Genomic DNA, 22418 nt, shown 5'->3' with positions numbered 1-22418 from the left:
GACAAATAACAATGTATTTGTCAATCTACAAATTATTGAGCAGATTATATGTCAGATGGTGGTATGCATCATTTGAGGGCTGTTATAAGCTACTTTACAGTACCAAGTAGCCTACGTGACGGCAGGCAGGTAAGACAAGTTGAGTCAGGTTTTCGGTTTCCTCTTTCGTCAGTTGCCTTTGTGCTGTGTCGAACCAGTAGTGTTCTCAGTACTGCCACAGGAAACACTTGCCTCACAGGTTTACTCACTGCCAGTGACATGGCATCTGAGACAGTATGAGGCAGTATGAATCATGAACATTTGAGTCACACAGTGGAGATAAATGTGGAATATCAGATAATGAGATGCTACAGGCGGGTTACATAACTATTTAGGCAAAATATCAGCTCAAAATAGAGAGCTCTTTCAGCACCAACACCTTCTTAAAACTGATCGTGTAATATTTTACAGCTGTTTTATTCTACCTTTTTCTTGGGCGAATTGCCTAGTTATTTTCTGTGAATACCTATTATACATATGCAGATTAACCCATTTAGGTTAAATAGAAACTTAAGTTGCCATGGTTTATACCTTCCTTTCTCTTTAATGAAAAGTTGTAGAGTGTTACACAGCTTTTTTTAAGATTCACTCACAAAAGAACAGAATTGTATAAAGGTTTTGTTTAGATGTATTTTATATGTAGGGAAAAATTCTGAACCTGGAACAGTTTAAATAGGTCACTGATATCTACAGGGAAAATACTGGTCACAAATGGATTTTGAGTTGGTCTGCTGAAAGACAGTGGATATTATTTATTTATGGGACCATGATGGACAATGGACACTCCCGTTTGAACAAAAGGGAACATGTCTTTCCATTTCTCAAGAAAAGTTTTGCACGGAGTCTTCCGATGTAACTCCAGATATCTGTTGTTCCCATAGCAACCAAGCACTGTGACCTGTAGAGTGAATGGTAACTCAACTTCTAATCCATTTCTTATGTATTCTACTACAGTTTCTGTATTGGCATGTACAACAACTTAACTATAATCAGCCGTGTTTCACTCCGTGTGGTCTGCTTGGTTCTGTGTAAAGTTAGCTAACGTTAGCCGTTTAGCCCGTGGACAAGCAAAGGTTAACATTAGCACCAGAGAGCTAACTAATATTAGCTGGCTAAGAAGCTAACCTCTGTCGTAAAATACTTTCATTTACCGCATATTTACCGGGTAGCTAGTTAGCTGTGTGTTATTATACAAGGTAACTCAGTAGCCTGTTTACGCACGAATACTGGAAACTGAATAGATGCTAACATCTCCTGTGTTGAAGTGAATGGAACTGGCTAGCAATAGCTAACGGATGTCTGCGGTCGATGTAAACGTAGTTAGCCACCTAAATCTAAAGGACACTGTACATTACTTTCAAGCTAGCTAACATACTGTTGTACACTGTAAATCACGAGTAGGTTTGCTTGCCCGCGTTGTCTGCTCACCATAAATAGGAAGGTAGTTTAACTATGCTTTGAGCTGACAGTCTGTCCCAGTAGCTCACTGTGTAAGTCCTTTGCTTTACTGTTCCAAGTCTTACTAGCAGTAAAATCTTTTTAAAAAGATTTAAAACATCCAGCTGCAGACACTGAGTGATAGATTTCATTCCATGACTAAATACAGAGATGCCACTTCTCACTACAGTATGAATTGTTTTTAACAATTTGGATATGTAACTGGGTTTATTTTTAAAGAATACCTTGTGTTTAATGTTATATATGAATTATTTAGCCCCTTAATCATTTGGTGATTTCCCCATTTGAGGGCAATTGTTACACTGTTGCGATTCAAGCATAACTTTGCATTTGCTAATTATTTTATTTCTGTTGTGACTAATAATGAAGCAGTTCTTTACTTTAGAATAGTCTTTTGTTGAGGATAATGTGAAAAGGCATCATCTGAGTTTACAGTGAATCTGGTTATAATATATATACAGTAATATGGTTCATTCCATGACGGAGTAATATGGTTTATTCCATGACGAAATACAGAGATGCCACTTCTCGCTACAGTATGACTTCTAAAACGATTTGGATACCTAACTAGGTTCATTTTTAATGAATACTGTTTATTGTCATATATGAATTATTTAGCCCCTTAATCATTTGGTGATTTCCCCACTTGATGTCTTTACAGATTTGCCCATACTTTGAGGGCATTCGTAGCAATGTTGTGATATTCAAGCATTAACCCATAACAATGCAAGACTCTGGGGACCTTGAGGCTCAGCTGGCCTGTAAGGAGAGAGAGTGGAAGGAGCTGCAGGCCCTGCGTATCCAGCAGCTGGAGACTGCACTGGCTGAGGCCACAAGCCAGCTTTCCAGCCAGAGGGAACGCTTCCTGCGCTTGCGGGATGACTTCCAATATAACCTGCAAGTGCTGGAGGAGAGGGACAGAGAGCTGGAGCGCTATGATGCAATGGCTGTTTGTGTCCAGACTAAAGACAGTGCCCGGCAAGAGGAGCTTAGTGAGCTGAAGATACAGGTAGCAAAACTCCAGGATGCCCTGGGAGAGGAGAGGAGACAAAATGAAGATCTGCTGGCACAGTATCAGAAGCGAGGAGTGGAGCATCGACTTCAGCTGGAAAGAGTACAGACGTGAGAAATGTTTCACCATAAAACATAATGATTCAGAGATTTGAGAACAACAACACGTTCATTCATTACAAACTTTTTGTCAGCTGGTTAAATGTTGTTTGATATAAGGCTGTTTAAATAATTGTGTACACAGAGCACTGGACGTTGCTAAAAGCAGTTACACAAATACATTGAATTTAATACACTACTCATTGCAATAACACTAAGCGTTAATGGTTTTGAGCAGTGATAAACATCAAAGGACACCTATATTGAATCAGGGAATGTCCAGTGAATGTATTAAGAACAATCTAAACCATCTCTGATGTCTTACTAACAGTTCTATGAGCACTGTGTTATCAGTTTTATTAGATGTATTAATACAGCCCCAGTTTCTAAACCTGTAGGTTCTACTCTTGTTATGCAGTGTGAAGGAGGATGAGATTCAGAGGCTTCGTGAGGAGAATGAGACACTGAAACGGGATCTTCAACGGCGAATCCAGGAATCGGAAGGGGAGCTCGCACTGCAGAAACAGGTTCAGCACACTTTGCCAGTAGGCTCATAGACATGTAGATATAGTAATTAGTGCTGCTAATGTGCTTTTCACGACTCAAGAAGTTTGGTCTGTGCCTTAATGAGCTAATTTTCAGTTTGTAAAACATTTAGGCTGGCAATTGGCCCATCATGAAGATGGTGAGATTATTTTTCTTTGACAATTCAACATGTTTTCAAACCAGTAACTGTAATTTAGATATTGATTTAAATAAATCACTTAAAAAGCTTAGACTATGGAGGTCATGTCTAGTGTACAGTTGTCTAGCCTGCAGAGAGCTGCGTTTCAAGCCATTGTGTAGTATTTAAAGTAAGATATTTGACTGAGAGGAGCTTCCAGCTGGCAGTGCTCCAAGATTTTTATTTCTGTGGATTGATCACCAGATAAATTCTGATGAGAAGCTGATGAGGGATCAGACATTAAAGGGTTTGGGTGAACCAAACATGATATACTGCGTTGGTCATGCTTAGAATAGGTTTTGTGTTATTTGTTTCAGTGCAGTTAACCTTTGCCATTTGACTGCTGTGCCAGGAAATGCTGAGCTTTGATCAACAGCTGGTCATTCACTGTGCTAGTGCTTTTGTGGTAGTCCTGTAGTCCATCTAGATACTGAGTGGCTGATTAACAGGACGGCATATGAATAGGGTCAAACATTTGCTTTAAAAATATATAGTATGTCCTCTGTTTGTGTGTCTCCTCGTTCAGAACTCTGTTCTGAAAACCTGTACTAAATGTTTATCACATACTATCAGCACAATGATAATGACAGAGTAATTTTAGTCTTGTTATTGTCAATATCAGTATGAATCTAGGGCCTGACCGACATGAAAGTTTTGTGGCTGATTCTGATATAAAATTCATGAGGCTAAAAATTCTGATAACTGATAATATTGGCCAACATAATTGTTTATTTATATTTTAAGTGTTTAATTTTACATGCACCTCCACCTGCATATATTCGAGCGACATCTCCAAAGCAACCCATTTTCAGCTCACTGTAATGAAAATATGGTGGTCACTTAAACAGTGCACAACTACTGGAGATTTTTAAGATATAAAAATACTCTGCTCTAAAACAAGCACACATGGGTCTTCATTATGCTGTTATAATAATGTAAAGTTCAGAATGTTTTATTATTAGTAGTATTATTTGTTTTCATTACTCAGTATTTTTCAAAGGCTTTGTGGAAATACTACACAGCTTAGTTGACTGAACTGCACACTATGCAGGGAAAAATTACAGGAGATCTAATAATATCCAATTTGAGTCAGTCCCATGTGCTCATTGTACACTGTACACTCATTTGAGAGGGCTGCCTTTCAGTACGCTTCTGGCATATGTTTAAACAACTTTTCCCCACTTTTAATGAAGTATTTAAAGACATACAGCTGCAGTGTTATGGAATAGTGTGTAACTGGTTGCTTTGTGTCCTTCTGCTTATCAGGAGATGATGGCAGACTTCGACAGTGAGATAAGAAAGCGGGAACATGAGTTCAATCTGAGACTGGATGAGATGCATAACGTTGTGCTGTCTCACGAGCTTAAGGTAAGAGATAGTGAAACAAACATCTTGCACTGAACCAATTAGTCTCTCTCTCCCATGTCAGGGCTGTTACACGCAAATGATCGCATACTTATTAATGATCATTTAACAGGCGAAGCTCCTGAGCAAAGAACTGGAGGTCCATGCCCAAGCACACAGCCAGGCTACTGAGGCCCTGCAGGTGTCTGAGCAGCTCTGTCAGCAAGCTCAGAAAGAGATCATGCGCAGAGACTGGGACCTCAAGAACACAGCTGCGCTCAAAGACTCTAGGTACTCACACCAGCCTTGTTCATGCTACAGCATGTAGGATTTAATGAAGAATTCGTTCACTGAGATACATGCTGTTTATAGGATAAAAGAGCTTGAGGAGAAACTCAAACAAGTGGAAACCAAACATAAAAAAGAAGAAGAAGTCAACAACAGGAAGTAAGACTACTGGTCCACAAATTTATCACACTCAAAGGCCGTCTAATACAGAAATAAATTAATTACACAGCATTTGGTGAATTTTGGAAAATAGAAGAATGATGCATGGAATTAATATATTTATCTTTAAAAGGAAAAAAATAAATTATCAGAGTCTGTCATGTAGAGGGCATGAGGCCCACCATGGTAGATGTACTATAAATAGTTTTGTGCTTAAGGGCGCGCGTGTTTTGCTGCAGTGAAGTGATTGGTAGTGTTGTTCTGTGGTGCTGTTGCTGACTGCAGGCACGCAGAGGTGGAGCGGCGGGCTCGAGAGGGAGAGGCAGCTGTGGAGGCCATTAGGGAGGCCCATGCCTGTGACTTGCAGGAGGAAAAGAGGAGGGCCATAGAGCTCCAAACCCAGCTGGACAGACTGGTCCTGGAGCAGGAGAGGAGAGAGAAGAGCCATGAAAATGACCTCCAGTGCAGAGAGCAGCGGATACAGGAGTAAGACCTGGGCTCTGTTTACACTTGGCCTTAAAATGTGTCCCGGATGGGGATGTCGTACACATTTAAAAGACAAATGTAACCACGTTTGTGATCAGAATGTGTTCAGATTAACCTATCCTGAACCTGAGGTCACTGAGCACACATTGTAATTGGATCTGTGTGAAAGCACAATACAGTTAGCTTGGCTACAGTCACTGTCTAATGTCACATATGCTCTATGCACAACTCATTTGGATATTTTTGTGAAACAAGTTATTTTTAGGCATTTGATGAGGTATTTAATCGTAGGCTTATGAAAGCAAAAGCTGAAAAGCTGTTTGCTGCCTGTGATGGGCAGTGCAGTTCTCCTCTCACCCATATTTTTCTTTATTTCTGTGCAAATTACATTTGTCTGTCCTTTCATTCTCTGTAGGTTCAGTACCTGAAGCGCACTGCATCAGAGATATTAGCAAACTTTAGCCAGTGGACCAGCTTGGCCATCATAGTTAAAAAGGAGAAAACAGTGCAAAAAATCTCCAAAGCAAGTGACTGCATGGGCCACAGGGTCTGTATTTTGAGTGGCTAAAATGTAAAAAGTTGTGGCCAGGGGCACCGGGCAATAGGTAGTTTGTACGCCTGGTTGCACAGACGCTTGCACACACTAAAGATACCTGTTCATGTAAAACAAAAAAATGTAAATGTTCAGAGCAAAGAACTAAATCAATCTCAAAAGTCGAAACACATTAGTGTTAGTTTGCAAAATGTAGCAAAGAAAGGAAATGTATTTTTTTTTTGTATATTGATGTGGTTGTTTGCTACATTAAGCACTAAAATGTCATGTAGGATTTCATACACACACTTTGCTGAAGATGGGACTACTGACTCATCTGTTCGTGTTGTTGTTTTGAAATGGCTGGTAAAGAGCTTTAAACTGGCAGTTTAGTAGCCATGTACAGATTGTGTGGGATGTACTGCAATATGAACAGGCACTTGCTGTTCTCTATGAATGCAGATAGACTGGGAGGAAGAGTGTGGGTGTCCCTGAGAACAGCTATTGGAACATGACTTGTATTTCAAGCCCTGAAGTATCAAAACTGATTTGTTATTTGTTTATGATGAAGTATTTGTAAAATATAAGCCTATGGCAATAACACAACTAATAGTACACAATAGTCTGTTATTCTGTGTTGGTCTCATATTTACAGACTGTGACCATGAAGTAAAAGCTGACCTTGCACTTTCAACAGTAATTGGGTTCATAGCTGGGAGGGACTTGTTAATCTGCCTCATTATCATTCAAACAATCTCTTGTTGACTGAAAGGCTCCACGCACAGCTGGAAAACACACGGGCTGGCTGGGATGCTTACATCACGCAGGTCTCCAAAGAGACGGTTGCCAAGGACACAGAGCTGCTGTCAGCAGGGGAGAGAGAGGCCAAAGTGAGAGCAGACCTACAGAAGTGTAAAGAGGATTTGGAGAGGTGAGTGGTCACAAAGGGCCCAGACTAATCAATACTTGTGATAGGTGACATCATTTATATTGATTAAAACCTGACTTTGGGCCCGGGCTGCCTATCAGGCCTGGGTGATCAAGCCAAAAGCAACAAAGAACTAAACTAAAGCGTATGTGAACAGCCCTCACCTGCCTCTCTGCACCACAGTCTATCACGTGATCTGAATGATTATTTAAAGCATGCACGTACACTCTCAGAAAAAAGATGATACCCTCAAGGGTACACCTTCAGTACCTTTAGTTAGGGAACATAATTTTACCATATTCCATTGTCATCATATTTCATTGACTTGACATACATCCTCAATACTTTTTATTGTTCTGTTTTAAGGTGTACAGTTGGACCGTCATACTTTTTGTACTTTGATGAACAAAAATATACCTGTACAGTACCTTTTATTCTGACAGTGTAATAAACAGTGGAGATATGCAGGAGGTGCACCAGCTAGGTCAGTTAGTCAATTAGCCTACAGCATCTTTGTAAAATGGGTAAAAAGAGGAGTGAAAAGTGGAGGTGAGAGGAAAGGGCAAAGTGTTCTCAAAATAAATATCAGCAAGGGAGCAACGGGTCAGTGGAATATATATATATATATATATATATATATATATATATATATATATATATATGAATGAATGAATACAGACACACCTGAATAACGGTTAGGTTAATAAGTAATTACTTACTTCATGATGTTATACATACAGCAAACCAAAAACTGGAGAAGTACCATAATAGTTATTAATAACATTAAAAATTTTGTTTGCATATGTTTTCCTAAATGAGTCGTGTTTGTCTCTGTAGTTCACATATGTGTCACTTCATAAAATACATTTCATAAGGTCAGTCCAGTCCATTTGCCTGCTGAAAGAGAATTGAGTAAAACTGGTGTGTCTTGGTCAGGTATAAACAGCAGTTGGCCAGTGGGATTCAGAGAGAGCAAGCTTTGGAGCAGAAGCGCGTGCAACTGGAGCTGGATTGGGAGCAGCGCTTTGAGAAAGTACAGGCTGAACACTACCTTAAGAGTGAGGAGCTTATCCAGGGTCTGACCCAGGCCAGAGACCAGGTGAGCTAAATACCATTTAAGATAACATACATAAGCAGGCTAGAAGTCAGCCGAGTCATCCTGGCTTGAGAGGTGGTCAGCAAAGATGAAGCTGAGTATAATTGAACACTATACACCTCTTTTGTAAATAGAGGCCACCTGGTATGAATCAATTTATGGAGGAAGAGGTTTGTTTATGTGTGTCCTCATGTTCTATATGGATGTTTCCTCAGGTGAGCGCTGAACTGAGGGAGAAGGAGCGAGAGCTACAGGAGACAGTTTCTTTGCTGAGGAGTGTGACTGTAGAGAGAGACCAAGCTCTGCGTGCAGCCAGGCTTTTGACAAACACAGTTTCTCAGGTCAGACCACAAAAGGCATTACAAAAGCATGAAAATCAAGGTTAACTGAGAAATCTGAATTTTCCAGCACAGAGCTCTGTAGTTCCCACCTTTAAGCATTCACCCAACTGTTTGAGATAAAAAAAATGGGTGCTCACTGTAAGCTGCCACTTGCTTGGCTGTTGTGAGCATATAAAAATCACTTTAAAAGTTGTTATTTAAATTATTGTTTGGTTAGTTTTTCATTTATTTCAGAAGTACTTGTAGGCTGTGACAATTCACTGTTAATATAGCACCAAAAATGTACGCAATTTGATCAGAAATCTTGTACCGATTGACTCAAGCACCTCTTGCTATTATTTCTTGTTTTAACTGTCGTCATAGAATTGCAACATGGGAAGTCAGAGCTTGAGAAACTCAGAGCAAGAATTATAAGCGTTCAGGGCTTCTCAACCTCTTCCACCTCAAGGCCCTTCTATTTATCACTCAAAAGCATGAAGGCCCACAGGGGAAAAACGTTTTTGCAAAAAAAATATCTTTTACTTCTCATGTGCTGACACATAGTTAAGAATTATGACCTGATCTATAGCTTAAAACTCTGGGGCCTTGTTAGAGAGACTTTTTAACTCTTATCTGAGTAGTCACCATCCCTGCTGAAAAAGAACTCTTAGAAACCATTAGGATTAAAACCTAATGGCTTTGCTTTCTAATGGGAATTAGCTTAATGGTTTCTAATAGAGACCACAAGTTTCATGTAGAATACCTTTAGATCCCATTAGGAAATGATCAAATGCATTTACAGTCACCTGTTAAACCATTAGGATCCTTTACATCCCATGTGTCAAACATCAGGCCCGCAAAAGTATTTAAATTTTCTATTAATTTTAGCTCGTTTCACAATGTGCTGCACTACAGTCCCCAGCATGCACTGCAACGTAATGTGCTCTCTGACTCTCTTACCCTGACAACAATCTAAAGGACAGCGGTTACACCTCAATTCTACACAGTTCCACACCAAACACAATAACTGCAGTTCAGACAATATAAACACTTAACATGAGCTCAGCAGCTCAGAAACTGAGCCCAAATTTCAATGAACTTACAGCAAAGAAAAGATTCGCAGGTGTCTAGTTCAAGCGAGTACGTAGGTTTAAAAGACCTAGCTCCTGGGGACATGTAAATTTTGAATATTTCAAGTGTTCATGTAATATTTCAAGGTCTGCTACAAGCGCCTATTTTTTACTGTTGAAATTTTTGCGTATTTTAAATAAACAGTGGTCACTTCGGTTTATAGTAAAATGTTAAATAAAAATGAAATAAAACATAGGTGTTCTCTGGCCCAAGATGTGTTGATATTTTTTAATATGGCCCTTTTAGTCATTGAGTTTGACACCCCTGCTTTACATTGTGATATCAACACATTATAAAGGCCAAAGCACATTACAAAACCATCAGGAAACAACAGAAAGACTTATTGGTTTCTATGGATTTTTTCAGCAGGGATGACAAGTTAGGACTGAATTTAGGACAGAAGCTATTGCAGAACAGTTCTTAAATTCATAATCTTATCCTAACCCCAGTTAAGAAAACAGTATTACAGAAACATCCTAACTAGACAATTTCCTAAATACAATTCTAACTTTCAGACAACCCCAGAGGCGTCTTAACTTCTGTTTTAACCATCTGTTTCTATCGTTTTCTGCTGTGACAGGCAGCATAGCTCACTATAACTAGCATAATGATGATACATTTGCTTTGGCTAATGAGTTTTGTCCTAACAGCGTTTTAAAGATCTCCTTCGAAATTAGTGCATAGTTCATTTTACATAACAATAATGATTATAATAATAATAAATTAAACATTTAAATAAATTATTATTAATAATAAAAATTATATTATTCGAGCAGCCCGTCTTAATTCAACTCTTCATTCTGTTGGAAGCAAATAAAAGTAAGGTAAAGTAAGGTATTTCTCTCTCTCTCTCTTCTTGGTCTTAACGTTTGGCTGTGTAAAATATGTGTTCATTAATTGGATTCTGAATGAGGAGAAGCACAACAGTGACCTATTTTTCCCTGTTATATAATCTTATTTTGGGTTTAAATGTTTTGTTTTCTTTTTTCGAATGCATTGTTGATATAAAGGCTGTTGTAGTCTGAAATTTTCAGTGCAGCGACATGCATTGTGTACCATTGAATGTAAAGTATCAGCATATTAGGCCAGCGTGACCTTGTTTTATACCAGAAATCATTTGAGGGAGTTGCTTTATGTACTGTTGTTGTAGCTCTGAAATTATTATTGTTTACCATTTAAAACCGTTTTCTGTTCATTCAGTAAAATTTAATTTATGAAACTGATAGAGTTATTTAATCTTGACCACCGGAAGGTGTGCTACTACAGCTATTCAGAATGATGCCAGCACATTTAGCAGAGGTCAGAGAGGAGCCTGCCTGATATCATATCGCCTCTCTCAGCAGCTTTGTAGGTCATTTATCATGCAACATTTTACAGGCCTTTAAATAGCATGTCAGCAAGGGATGCTTTGACACTAACAGAATGTTTCTTTGAAAGTTCATGGTGGCTCTTGTAAATGTGTTTAAGGAAAGGTTGTACTCCGATATCACAACTTGCTCATTCTTTTAGAACAGCTGAATTGTCTCGTGTATTAATCCAAACTCACAGTTTGGCAAGCTCTTGTGTGACCCACTTCTGACCTGAATGTGATCCGTGTCTCCCAACATGCTCAGTGCAGCACTGTAGTACTGTGAGTAATTGTACACACATTCACCCCAGCTGAGAGACCCTGAAAACAGTTCTAAAAGAATTTAGTGGTCATACAGACATGGACTACATGGAGGAAAAAATAAAAAACAATTGCTGCCTGGACATATGAACATTTTGCATTACCTGATGACCTTATTTGAGAATTTTTTCTTTCCTCGTTGTTTCTTTGTGTTGTTAATTGCTGTTTTATGAAAGCTTATTAGAAGCTGCAGTATGTATGACAAGTAGTCTGTTTTACACCATTCTTAAGAGTTGACTAGCAGTGGTCTACTGGCATTATCCCTTGTACTTCAGTCCAGTGTTATTTTCATGTTTGGTGCAGAAAAAGCAGGTTTTTAATTTAATGCCCATTAGTGAATTGATTTGTTTAATTTCATGATCCAACCTTACTAATCCAACCTTAGTTCCCGAGGGCATAAAACATGTTCCCCTTAAAAGTTTACTTGCACTGTAATACCTTAGGTTTGTAAGACAAGTTTGTCACAGTATCTTAAGATGTCTCCTTAAGTGTGTCAATTCATTTTTAAAATATTACAATTTCCAGTATTTGTTGCATTTAAAACTAAATGTAAGTTTAAAGTAAATAATGTGTGGACATGCAAAGTGACATTAAATAATATATTTATATATTTAAAGTGTTATAAATATAACATTTCTAAATATAAAATGTTCTAAAGCTCTGTCTTCTCCCAGATAATAAAACTAGTTCAGTGCTTCTTTTAAGGCTCAACTAAAACGAGACCATATTTTAAAATATTTGTTTGGTTTGTAGTTTTAATCAGCATAAAAAGTAAGCATATTTTCAGGTTGGCTAAAGTGTAAGCTTTTGTACTTAATCTGCTAGACAGTTATCATGTTCAGAGTTTTTTCTGAATCAGTGTAGTTGAGTGGAAAACAGAAAATGTTATTGTTATGGATTATTTTTATAGATTATTACAGCATAAGACTAAAATAGCTTACCAGGAATCACATCTGCAATTCATGTAATGACATCTAGGTGTCTCCATCTAGTGGCAGTTCAGATAGTTAGCAGTTTAAAACTGGTTACATATGTGTTTACAGCTGACTTGGATATATACTGGTAAAAATAGAACATGTATGCATAGAAAGTTTCTAGTTTATCATAAATTATTATTATTATATTATTGTATCATTGAGCACCAGAATGGGGCATTTACCCATTTTGTAGGTCTCCTCGTCGCACATCTAACAGTTTGAGGGCGTGTGGTTATATGCTTCCTCTGCAAAATATGTAGCTAGCTACTGGACAGTTTGCCCAGGGATATCTTACTTCTGCCCTGATATACACACTTAATTTTCCATGGCAAGAGGAACTAAACTAACCTCCCCACCCAAAGAGAACATAGCCAGTTTCTGACTATAGTAATGGGAATCAAACTCAATTTCTTTGCCGAATGCACAATTTGAGAGCCATGTCTTCAGTTTATTAAACAAGCTGTCTGCAAAATGTCTTTGTAACAAATTGTTGAATAGTCTGTGGTGATTCTTTTCCCTCAGGCAGCTGGAGAAGAGAGCAGCAGCTTCCCCTCAGAGGAGATCCGACGACTGCAGCAGCAGAACAGCAGCCTGAGGGAGGTGATAGCTGAGATGAGGAGGCAAATGGAGACGCTTAGCAGAGAGGTACCACCAGCTCAGAACCCAGCCAAGACTCTGCATATTGACACAGCACCCAGCACTACAGGTACTAGCCATCATGCCTTTCATTTACAGTTTAGTTTGACAGTCAGATTTCAGTGTTAATGATACTAATTATTTGAATCAACATAGCTACACAAAGTGCCTCCTTCTCTAAAAAGCATTGAAAAAAACACCAGCATTATTGTTTCAAAGGACTACGTTTTGTCTTCTCATTAATGTGAATAGAAAGTTTAATTGTGTTATTACAGGGACTGCGGAATACAACCACGCCTTGGAGGAAGAATTACGGAACCTGAAGGCTAAATGTAGACGCCTTGAAGACCAATTAGATGAGGCCTCTAAAACAACTAATCCCATTCCACCTTCTGCACCTGTGCTCCCTGTTTCCCCTGACAACGCCTACCTTCAGAACCACATCAGATCACTTAATGAGACCATAGGTGACTTTCACAAGTCTTAGCTTCTTTTTGTCCAACAGCTGAGTCTGCAGTCATTTCAAATGCTGTGTCTAATTCAGGGAGTATTAATTAAATAATAAAAAAAAATTTCATCAACATACATTATGGACTATCATGTTATAAAAAGTTACAGTGTGGCCTTCAGCTATCCTTTTTCATTAAAGCAAGGATTAATTTTGCATGTGTTTCAGAATTTGTCATTACTTTGGCATGAACAAATTATTATAGATAGTCTCTTTTGGCAGGTGGACTGCGTGCTGAAAAGGTAGCCAGTGCCGCTGCTACGAAGAAACAGGAAGTAAGGCTGGCTCACTTGGAGTCTATGGTGGCTCAGCTTATGCAGCAGGTACTAATCCATTTTCACTATCTGATATATATCTTCTTATCTGTGTTGCCTGCATCAATAACGCTCCTTTGGATTTGTTCAACAAGCACCCTGTTTACAGAATGCAAATGTGAGCTAAGTTGATACTGACTAATAGGGCTGGAATTTGTGGAATGCCATTTAGACCACATTAGTTTCTTAACCAAAATGTTATACAATGTGGACCCGAGTTCTGTTCTCCATGATGCCAGAGTCATCTGTGGCCGAGGGTTCATGAGAGCACAGCTGAGCTTGCTCTCATTTTGCGCTAAATACACTGTGTCCTGTGTGCGAGAGAAAATACCAGATTTTGATTACTGCTTTAAAATAGTTTTATTATAAAAGGCTGGATATACATTTGTAACAGTTTTGTATATAATACGTTTTGGAACAGAATAACAGCTGATGTATATTGAAAAACACATTTTTATTTTTCTTACGAAGGTGATATAAATCATAATTTCTGATGTGTAAAGCCCACTCCCAACAACGTATATCATGAAAACAATGAAATTCTTGACATTCATCTACAATGCAATTTGGAATGTAACCTTTCAATTGCTGCCTTATGCCTTCTGCTAGTGTCACTGTAGACAGATGGAAAATGAGGGGCTACGCTTGGAACTGGCCAATCAAAAGAGAGAGGCAGCATCTGAAGAGACAAGACTGAAACAAAAATTGTCTGCTATAGAGATGCAGTTAGAGGAAGTGAGGAGAGAAGCAGAAGAGTACCAAAAAGGCAGCCTTCTTCATAATCTGGAAACAGTTGCTCTTGGCAACCAGGTGAGGATAAGATATAACATTGTACATATCTGACTCCGTATGTTTTAAATATGATTTCAGAATTCCCCAAATTATTAAGTGTTAGGTGTGGCCATGTGGCAGTATTATTGTTGCACTGTCAACAGCCTTAAGCAATAGCATGATTCTTGCTTTGAGATGATCAACAATGTTCATGCTTAATTGTCCCACTGTGCACTCAAGAAATGTGACACATATGCTTACATGAAGACACATTCACTAAAATACTATTCTATATAAAGATTTTTTTTTACATTAAAATGCCCATGAAAAACTGCTTTTGGACACTCCCACCTTGTGACTTTTGTACATGTTAGATGTCTTTGTATTGTTCACTAGGTTAAATTTGAGGTTGATGCAGTTGTAAGTGGTGCTAAGACAGCTGATAGTCTTTCTAGAAAATGTGGCCAAATATTTTTTAATGAGTGTCTCTTTTTTAAAATATAAACAAAAATATTGTCTATTGGAAGATGTTAAAAAAGACCAATGAGTAGTTTTAATAATGGATATCACCATACTCTAGTGGACATACGTAACCTAAGTGTGGTATCTTTGTGCAGGTGTCTGCACTGAAAATGGACATTGCAAGCAGACGAGAGCCCATTGTACTGGAACAGGTACACCGATTAAAATGGAACACTAAACATAAGCCTAAGCTTGTGATTTTGAATGTCAAGAAATAATTAAATAATACTTTTTTTGGAGAGTTACGGAATTATAGAAATTAATTCATCACACTGTAATTTGTCTTACTAAACGGTAATGGCTAGTGTTCTTATGTCTGAGTTTGCTAAACTTTTGTAGTTCTTTGGTTCGTCTAGAGTGAGATGGTGAAACAGCTTCAGGAGGAGAACCTCAGTCTGAGGCAGCAACTACTGTTGCATTGTCCTGGCAGAGGAGCTGTTGGTGGCGATGTCAGTCTGCTTCAGTCCAAACTCAAACAGGCAGCTCGCTGGATCTCTTGTCTCAGCCAGGACAGACGGCAGCTTATTGAGATGGGCAACAGACTCAGGGCTCAGCTAGCAGAGGCAGGACTGGATAGTGAGTATTTAAATACTCTTCCCTGTGAATTTATAACCACATCTAAAAGCCAGTAAGCCAAGGTCTTAGGTCTATAGTCTATTTTTGATTCTTATCTTTAAACACATAGCTGGAGTTATATAACATTAAGAAAGAGAGGTATGTGTGTGCATTAAGATTATTTATTGGCTACCTCTTAACCATTCTTTTGTAAAGGGACAGATGGGGTTAACGTGACTAATTCTGCCCTCGTTGTTGTGACGGTCTTCCACCACACTGAGCTGATCCCTGTTTTATAGGAGGATTAGCCAAATATTCCTGTTTCTCTCACTACAGAGCTCTCGCCCGGAAATCCTCAGCTCTCTGTTTATTTTAATGCCTCAAAATGGTTCACATACTCTGTCTTGTTTCGAAGTAAACATGTGATGACTACATTTCTGTAGTAATATAACCCTTCACACCAACAAACATCCTAACATAGTTCTACACTTGTGTACACGAAACATGCTGCATTGGGACATGGAGATGAATATCAGTTATCTTTTTAATTCAAGAAGTGTTTTGATCTAATATGTTCTTTTATGTCTTGCATTATTTTCCAGCTGTTACTGTGAAGTAATTTTTGTGTCTCCCCTCAGACGCAAGGCATTCTGAAACAGGATCCAAACCTAGCCTTAGCCTCTTGGAGAAAGAACCTCCCAAATGTGAGCCTGAAACCCAGCCCCAGAGTCGCCTGTCCACCTTGGAACAACTTCAGTACAAGCTTACTTCTCAGGTGCTACAGCTAATCAGTTAAGAAATGATAAAAGTGTTATTCTACACAATGAGCTTACATTAAAATATGCACCATGTGCACCATGTGGCACATTTGATATAGAGACTCAAGCTTAACTATATCAAATGTGCCACATAGTGCAGAGAACACACTTTTATATTCAGCTCATTGTGTAAAAGAACACTTTCATAATTTCTTAACTGATTTGGTCATACTACTGATGCAATGTTGCTATCAGCAAGGCCACTAGGGAGTGCTGGAACAAAGGTTGTTGAACTGTCCTATCTGATGCATAAATAAAATCATTACAAGATACAGTATAGAATCCCTGAAATATGGTAATTTTAGGAAACATGGTATTAGGTTGAGGATCTTTGATTATATTTCATTCTACTCACAGGAGCTGCAATACGCACAAAGAGGTCAGAGTAAAAAGAAACCTATTATTGTGCGCCCCCACTTCTCTGGCAGTGAGAGTGGAGACAAAGACAGAAGTGTCAACCCATGGGATCCACCAACAAAGCTTCAGGTATTACAGTGAGAAATATCTAATATATATATATATATAAGATATCTATATATATAGACATATAGATAGATATAGAAAGAGAACATAACACCCCTCTATTTCAGATCTTGTTTTTCTTTTTTTCTTCTGCTAGCATTCAGTTAGTAAAGAGAACATGCCCCCTGTGCATCTGGCCAGCTCTCCCCAGACATTGCTGTCATCCGTGGGCACTGATGAGTCCCTGCGGGATGTGTGGCAGATGGTGGAGCGTGGATTGAGTCCCACAGTGCTCACTCCTAGTGACAATGAGGACCGAGGTGAGGCTGTTGATACCTATATCAACATGACAGTATGTGACAAAACTTCTGAAACACCAAGCTGACACTGAAAAACTAGCATCCAACTATCACCTCTTTTGTGAAACACATTTGCACTGAAAATACAGCTGGCATCTAGCATGGTCAGACAGTACTTTGCAATAGTCTTACAGCCATGACAATTATTTAAAACTATTTATCTCAGCAGTATGTGAGTTCTTTGCCACTGTAAAAGTGACTCGTCAGATCAACTTTAAAAAAATTACACTGTAAAAATGGCTCATAAGATCAACCTAAAAAAAATACTTCGTGATAACAAGTAAATTAAGTAGTTTTATTCAGCCAAATAAATACTTTGAATGAACGATTCTTTCAATCAATGTAATTTTTGAGGTAAATAAAACTAGTTCAATCGCTTGTTACTACATGAAGTGTGTTTTTTAGGTTGATCTGATGAGCCATTTTTTACAGTGTTTATAGCATTAGAATAAATAAGGATAAGCAGAAATACAGTAAAATGTAATGTATTTTAAATTTTTCTAAAGTTATTAGTATCTTGGTTAGAAGAATTTAGTCGCAAGAACACAGGTTTGGTTCCTCACTTCTCTGTGCACTCAAGCCACCACATGGTTTTGTTGAATTTAATCTCACATGATTTAATTTAATTAAGGATTGATTAGCCAAACTATGTATTGGATGGTAACTATAAATTCGATTCAACTCAACATTATTGTCATTATACAAGTGGAGGTTACAGTATAGCGAAACAAATTTGGGCTACTTCTCTGGTGCATAAACATTAAGTCAAAGAAAGGGTGCACATATAATACATGGCTTCCTCAAGTAGAGATGTGGAAATGCTTACCCAACACACACACAAAGTACAATGTAGTGTTTATTTATATTTATTATAATGTTAACATTTTGTTAAACAGAGAGAAACACTTACTGCTCTGATAAAAGTTTATATATTTTCGTCACAATAGCTTGTGCACAGTACTGCATGTTTGTGCCTGTGTAAAAGACAACTCTCTGTGCCAGGAGGTGGCAGTAGTGTGTGTTAATGTGGAAGGATGAAAAAAATAGCTTAGCTAGTTTGCTTGCTTTGCTCATTTCTGTTTTTTATAGTGCACTGATCTACTTTAAAATTGGTCAGATCAGGGCCAATCTGCGAATTCTTTCTCACCACCAGCCTCTGAAGCTGATGGGCCAACAGTGTAGGACACACTACAAATTACAGACGGCCAGCAGTCAACTTTGTGTCTCAAGGTCCTAGAAGGTGTCCATTAGGGGTGTTAAATTTTATACACAAAAGGCCAGTGTGGATGCAAGTTTTCATCCCAGCAAAGCAGAAGCACACATAATCAGTTGTTTGAAAACTGAAGACAGTTGATTTAAACAGGTGGAATCAGGTGTGCTTATGTTTTGTTGAAATGAAAACCTGCAGCCACACCAGCCCTTTGCGGAAGAGACTGGACAGAATAAGCACGTTTATGATGAGATTATGTATAAAATAACAGTGATCATGAAAATAGCATCAGTAGAATTTCATACATTTTGTTCTGGTAAATATGAAATCTAGCACAATGAAACAATTCAAATAATTAATTGCAATTAATTGCATTATTTTATGTAGTTAATCACAATTAATTCCATTTTGTAATAGCTATATTAGTGGACAAACTAAGATTAATGAGAGTATGTTTATTACTTTCAAGAATTCATTTACACTATTTTCATGTCAGCAGAGTTCACATGAACCTGAACGTGAAAATCACTTGAACACATGGTGAACAGAAAAATAGGATGAACACAATTTCCTGTTTTCATCAACAGTGTCTATTGAGAGCAACAGTGGCTGCATGTTCCAGCTGCTGTGATTGTAGCCTCTTGCTTCCATACCGGTACATCACGTCTTGTTGATTTATCTGTGGTTATCATGCAAGCACTGTCCAGCACTGTCTGCTGAAGGCATCCTCCCTTTCTAACACCACTGATGTAACGGGTATCGCCAACATTAGTGCTGTGTTTTGCTTACTTAAGACTCAATAATCCACCGTTGCAGTAGCTGGATATTACTTTGTTTTTCTGTAGAGAGCCAACAATGGAACATGCCATTTAAAAGCTATATTTGAACAAGACGGCTACAGTCACTAGCTAAGTCATAGCAACACTGCTCAAGCAGCTGGGCTTCAAGGAGGAACTATGGATGGTTCGAAAGGACAAACTAGAAAAAATGCACTAATTTTGCATTAAAAACATTGTGGTGTTATTTATAGTAATATATATCACATTAATGTGGAATAACAGACCACACTACTAATAAAATCTAAAAAAATAAAAAAGAAAAAAGGGAATCAAGACAAATACCATTAAAATTGTTTGAGAGGCAGACAGTTTTCTAGTACTACTTTGTATTAAGTATTGTAATTATTGTACAGAACACAACTGTTGTTAGTTGGTATATAACAATTAAACTGGCCTTGACATCTGAAGATTGGTTTGATGATAGCTCATGTCATTCTCTCCTGATCAAACCACATTTATAGACATTGCAGGTCATATTGTTGTGACCTGTTCAGGTGATGGGAGCATTTGATCACGGTGCAGAGTCGTGAGACTGATATGGCAGTGTGTTGTAATATCAGTTTCACGACTCTACACTGTGATCAAACATTTGCATCATCTGCGAGGCTTTGTGTTGGCTTGGCACTGAAATAGGTAGTCTGGACACAGGAGTGCTGACTGATGTACAGGCTCTCTGTGTGTCTAGGATTTGGCCCAACTGTTCCTGCAATAGGTCGTAAGCTCAGACAAATCTGAGACTATGCATCCAGCCTACTGACATGTTCAGTAACAACACTGTCTCCTGACAACTTTTCATTTTTGTGGGTTCCTAAGCTGTTGTCTGGTGAACATTTTATATGAACTGCTAGGTGCCATTTCTGACCAGTTTTAATTCGGCTTCATCCTCACTGAGAAGGAGGAAGATCAGTGCTCTTCTCAGAATGTGATGAGACCCTCTCTTGTGCTGCAGTTTTAAAAGATGTGGAGGGTAAGTTTCATACATATGAAGTATTGATGCATGGGAGATCGCAGACCTACTTTAGAAATGGTCTGTATTAGGAAAGAAAATAGTAAAAGAGTAATTATAAAACCTCCTGAATCCCACTGTTGCACTCCTCTTTGTTCTTAGTAGAGTAAAATTATATTGCTCAGATGATACTGAATCATTAGAAAAAATATTGGACTGACTTGGAGAAACGTCCCTAAACACTCTGCACATAGCACCTTTCTTGCTGTTTGACCATGTAGATGTAAAGCTGCACAGTTTGTGTTCATCCACAAGTCTTTCATCAGCAGTCCATGGACACCCTTGGCTGGATATTTCTGGTCGGTGGTCTTTTCTCAGCCCAGCAGTACCAGTGAGTTGTTTAGAAACTCAGGCAGCACTGCTGATCCACTCTGTGTGACACACACACAACCACCATGTCAGTGTCACTGCAGTGCTGAGAATGATCTACCACCCAAATAACCCCTGCTCTTTCCTGGTCCTGTGGGGGTCCTGACGATTGAAGAACAAGGTAAAGCGGGGGCTAAAAATTACACAGAGAAACTAGTGCACTGTAATTGTAGACCTACAAAGTGCACCTACTGAGTGGACCTGATAAAATGAACAGTGAGTGTAGATATATAGTAAGTGCACTTAATAAAGTGGCCGGTAAGTATATATGTTTATATGTACCATAGTATATCAGATATTGGTATAACAATATCTTGGCAGTGGTACACAAATTCTACTAATCCAGCAGCTCACATGCAGAGCGGGGCAGAACATCAAGTTTAGATGGCCTTTTCATGAAGCCCCTGGGTGTCTTAACTATCAATATTTTATATGTACAGCTGGTGCTGCATCAGCCGGAGGTCAACAAGAGGCACAACTGGGAATACCAGTTAGCATTCAAGGCTTCAAATCACTGGTCCAGGAACGGAAGAAACAAGCCAGGACTACATCTGAACCTGTTAAAAAGATGAGGCCTGCTGGTAAGGTAGTCAAGATTCGAAATTACAACATTAAAGACTGACCTGCCTCATACATCACCTTCTGATTTTACTATTCCATGAAATATGATCCTGACTTTATGCTATTGTTCAGATCTTGTTAAAATACAATTTGGGGAAAGCAGGTATTATTTGTTTGGTTTGCATCATGCCTTCTGTTAAAAGTAAAGCAAATAGAGAAGCTACACCCAGTGATATGTGTACGGCCCCCTCTCTTGAAAATGTGACATCTAAAATGTGAAAATGTGCAGAAATGTAAATAGTGAGTGTTAAAAAAATAGTCTTGGATCAGGATATGAATTGTCCGTTTTCAGACAAGATGCTTTGTACAGAATTAGGTAGTGTGATATATATTTTTATTGTTTATTATTTTTTATTATTTATTTTGTCAGCTTGAACATTTTGAGATTTTTTTTTTCAGAAAATAAAAAAATTGTTCTTTTTGTACTCCATACCCGTGTGATGGATTTGTGTTTTGTATGGCCTGTGTATGTAAAATAAGGTAAGTTTTTCACTTTTGAACCAGAGTAACCCTCAGCAGGCCAAACCCTCTGGATTACATCACAGTCTGTGCTTGTCTGGTACAGAGCTCCTCCCACTCTCTGTCATCATCTCACCCTATATCCTAGCAACGCCCTTGCATTCATCGTCATGGGCCAGTTTCACACACCTCCACTCGCTGATTGGTTGGTTTCTATTTCGTCGCTAACTGACAGGATTTTGTGCACAGCCTCCCCACGTGTCTCATCACAGGACAGAAACTGTGCGCTCTTCTATCTCTTTTGGCCCATTTGAACCCTGTAGTACTTCATTCTTTGCCATTTCAACATCTCTGTGTTAAACACACCACCAGTGCGCTCTGTTTATGTGTACCTCTATGGCCACCTACGCTTTTCCCCGATACAGTGGCTGCGCTGATAGTGATTTACGATGGATTATAATTTCAGCAGTTTTCTCTCCAGCAAGCGGTAGAAAACGAAGTAAAATCTGTAATGAAAAGCAGTGAAATTAATGAAAAATTGTCCTCATTCTTATCGCAATACAATATTTTACATAATCTAACCGCTATAATAGTTTTCTTCTATAAAAATGCAATAACTATGTCCAAATAAAACGTGTATCCAACGCAGGGAGTTAAGATCAGCCAACTTAAAAAAATCGCGCTAATCTGACTGCACAACCACTCCAA

General features: G+C 38.5%; 1 protein-coding gene across 2 annotated transcripts; it reads left to right on the top strand.

Moving 5' to 3' along the window:
• Positions 1-858: 858 nt before the first annotated feature.
• ccdc57 (coiled-coil domain containing 57) lies at positions 859-21776 on the top strand. Of its 2 annotated transcripts, none has more exons than XM_036572513.1 (20): positions 859-951; positions 2159-2619; positions 3026-3134; positions 4598-4699; positions 4809-4966; positions 5048-5122; positions 5408-5608; positions 6913-7071; positions 8005-8167; positions 8380-8505; positions 12784-12967; positions 13173-13364; positions 13628-13728; positions 14329-14529; positions 15108-15164; positions 15369-15588; positions 16206-16342; positions 16743-16871; positions 17005-17167; positions 21071-21775. In XM_036572513.1, the coding sequence occupies exons 2-20, from the start codon at positions 2222-2224 to the stop codon at positions 21250-21252; spliced, it is 3057 nt and encodes a 1018-aa protein (XP_036428406.1). In that variant the 5' UTR covers positions 859-951; positions 2159-2221; the 3' UTR covers positions 21253-21775. The 2 variants fall into 2 exon arrangements, with proteins under 2 accessions (XP_036428406.1, XP_036428407.1); XM_036572514.1 differs by lacking the exon at positions 859-951 and adding an exon at positions 1198-1529 and having other exon boundaries at positions 21071-21776.
• The last annotated feature ends 642 nt before the right edge of the window (positions 21777-22418 follow it).

Source organism: Colossoma macropomum, unplaced genomic scaffold (assembly GCF_904425465.1).
Source record: "Colossoma macropomum unplaced genomic scaffold, Colossoma_macropomum, whole genome shotgun sequence".
In the NCBI taxonomy this organism is placed as follows: Eukaryota; Metazoa; Chordata; class Actinopteri; order Characiformes; family Serrasalmidae; genus Colossoma; species Colossoma macropomum.
Note: the sequence above shows the minus strand (reverse complement) of the source record. Positions and strands in the feature narration are given on the sequence as shown.

Bases quoted from the DNA above. Each gene is read 5' to 3' on its own strand.
- ccdc57 (XM_036572514.1), top strand. From the start codon at position 2,222: ATGCAAGACTCTGGGGACCTTGAGGCTCAGCTGGCCTGTAAGGAGAGA. The intron at 8,168-8,379 runs GTGAGCTAAATA...ATGTTTCCTCAG, and splicing joins TGACCCAGGCCAGAGACCAG to GTGAGCGCTGAACTGAGGGA. The intron at 13,365-13,627 runs GTGACTTTCACA...CTCTTTTGGCAG, and splicing joins ATCACTTAATGAGACCATAG to GTGGACTGCGTGCTGAAAAG.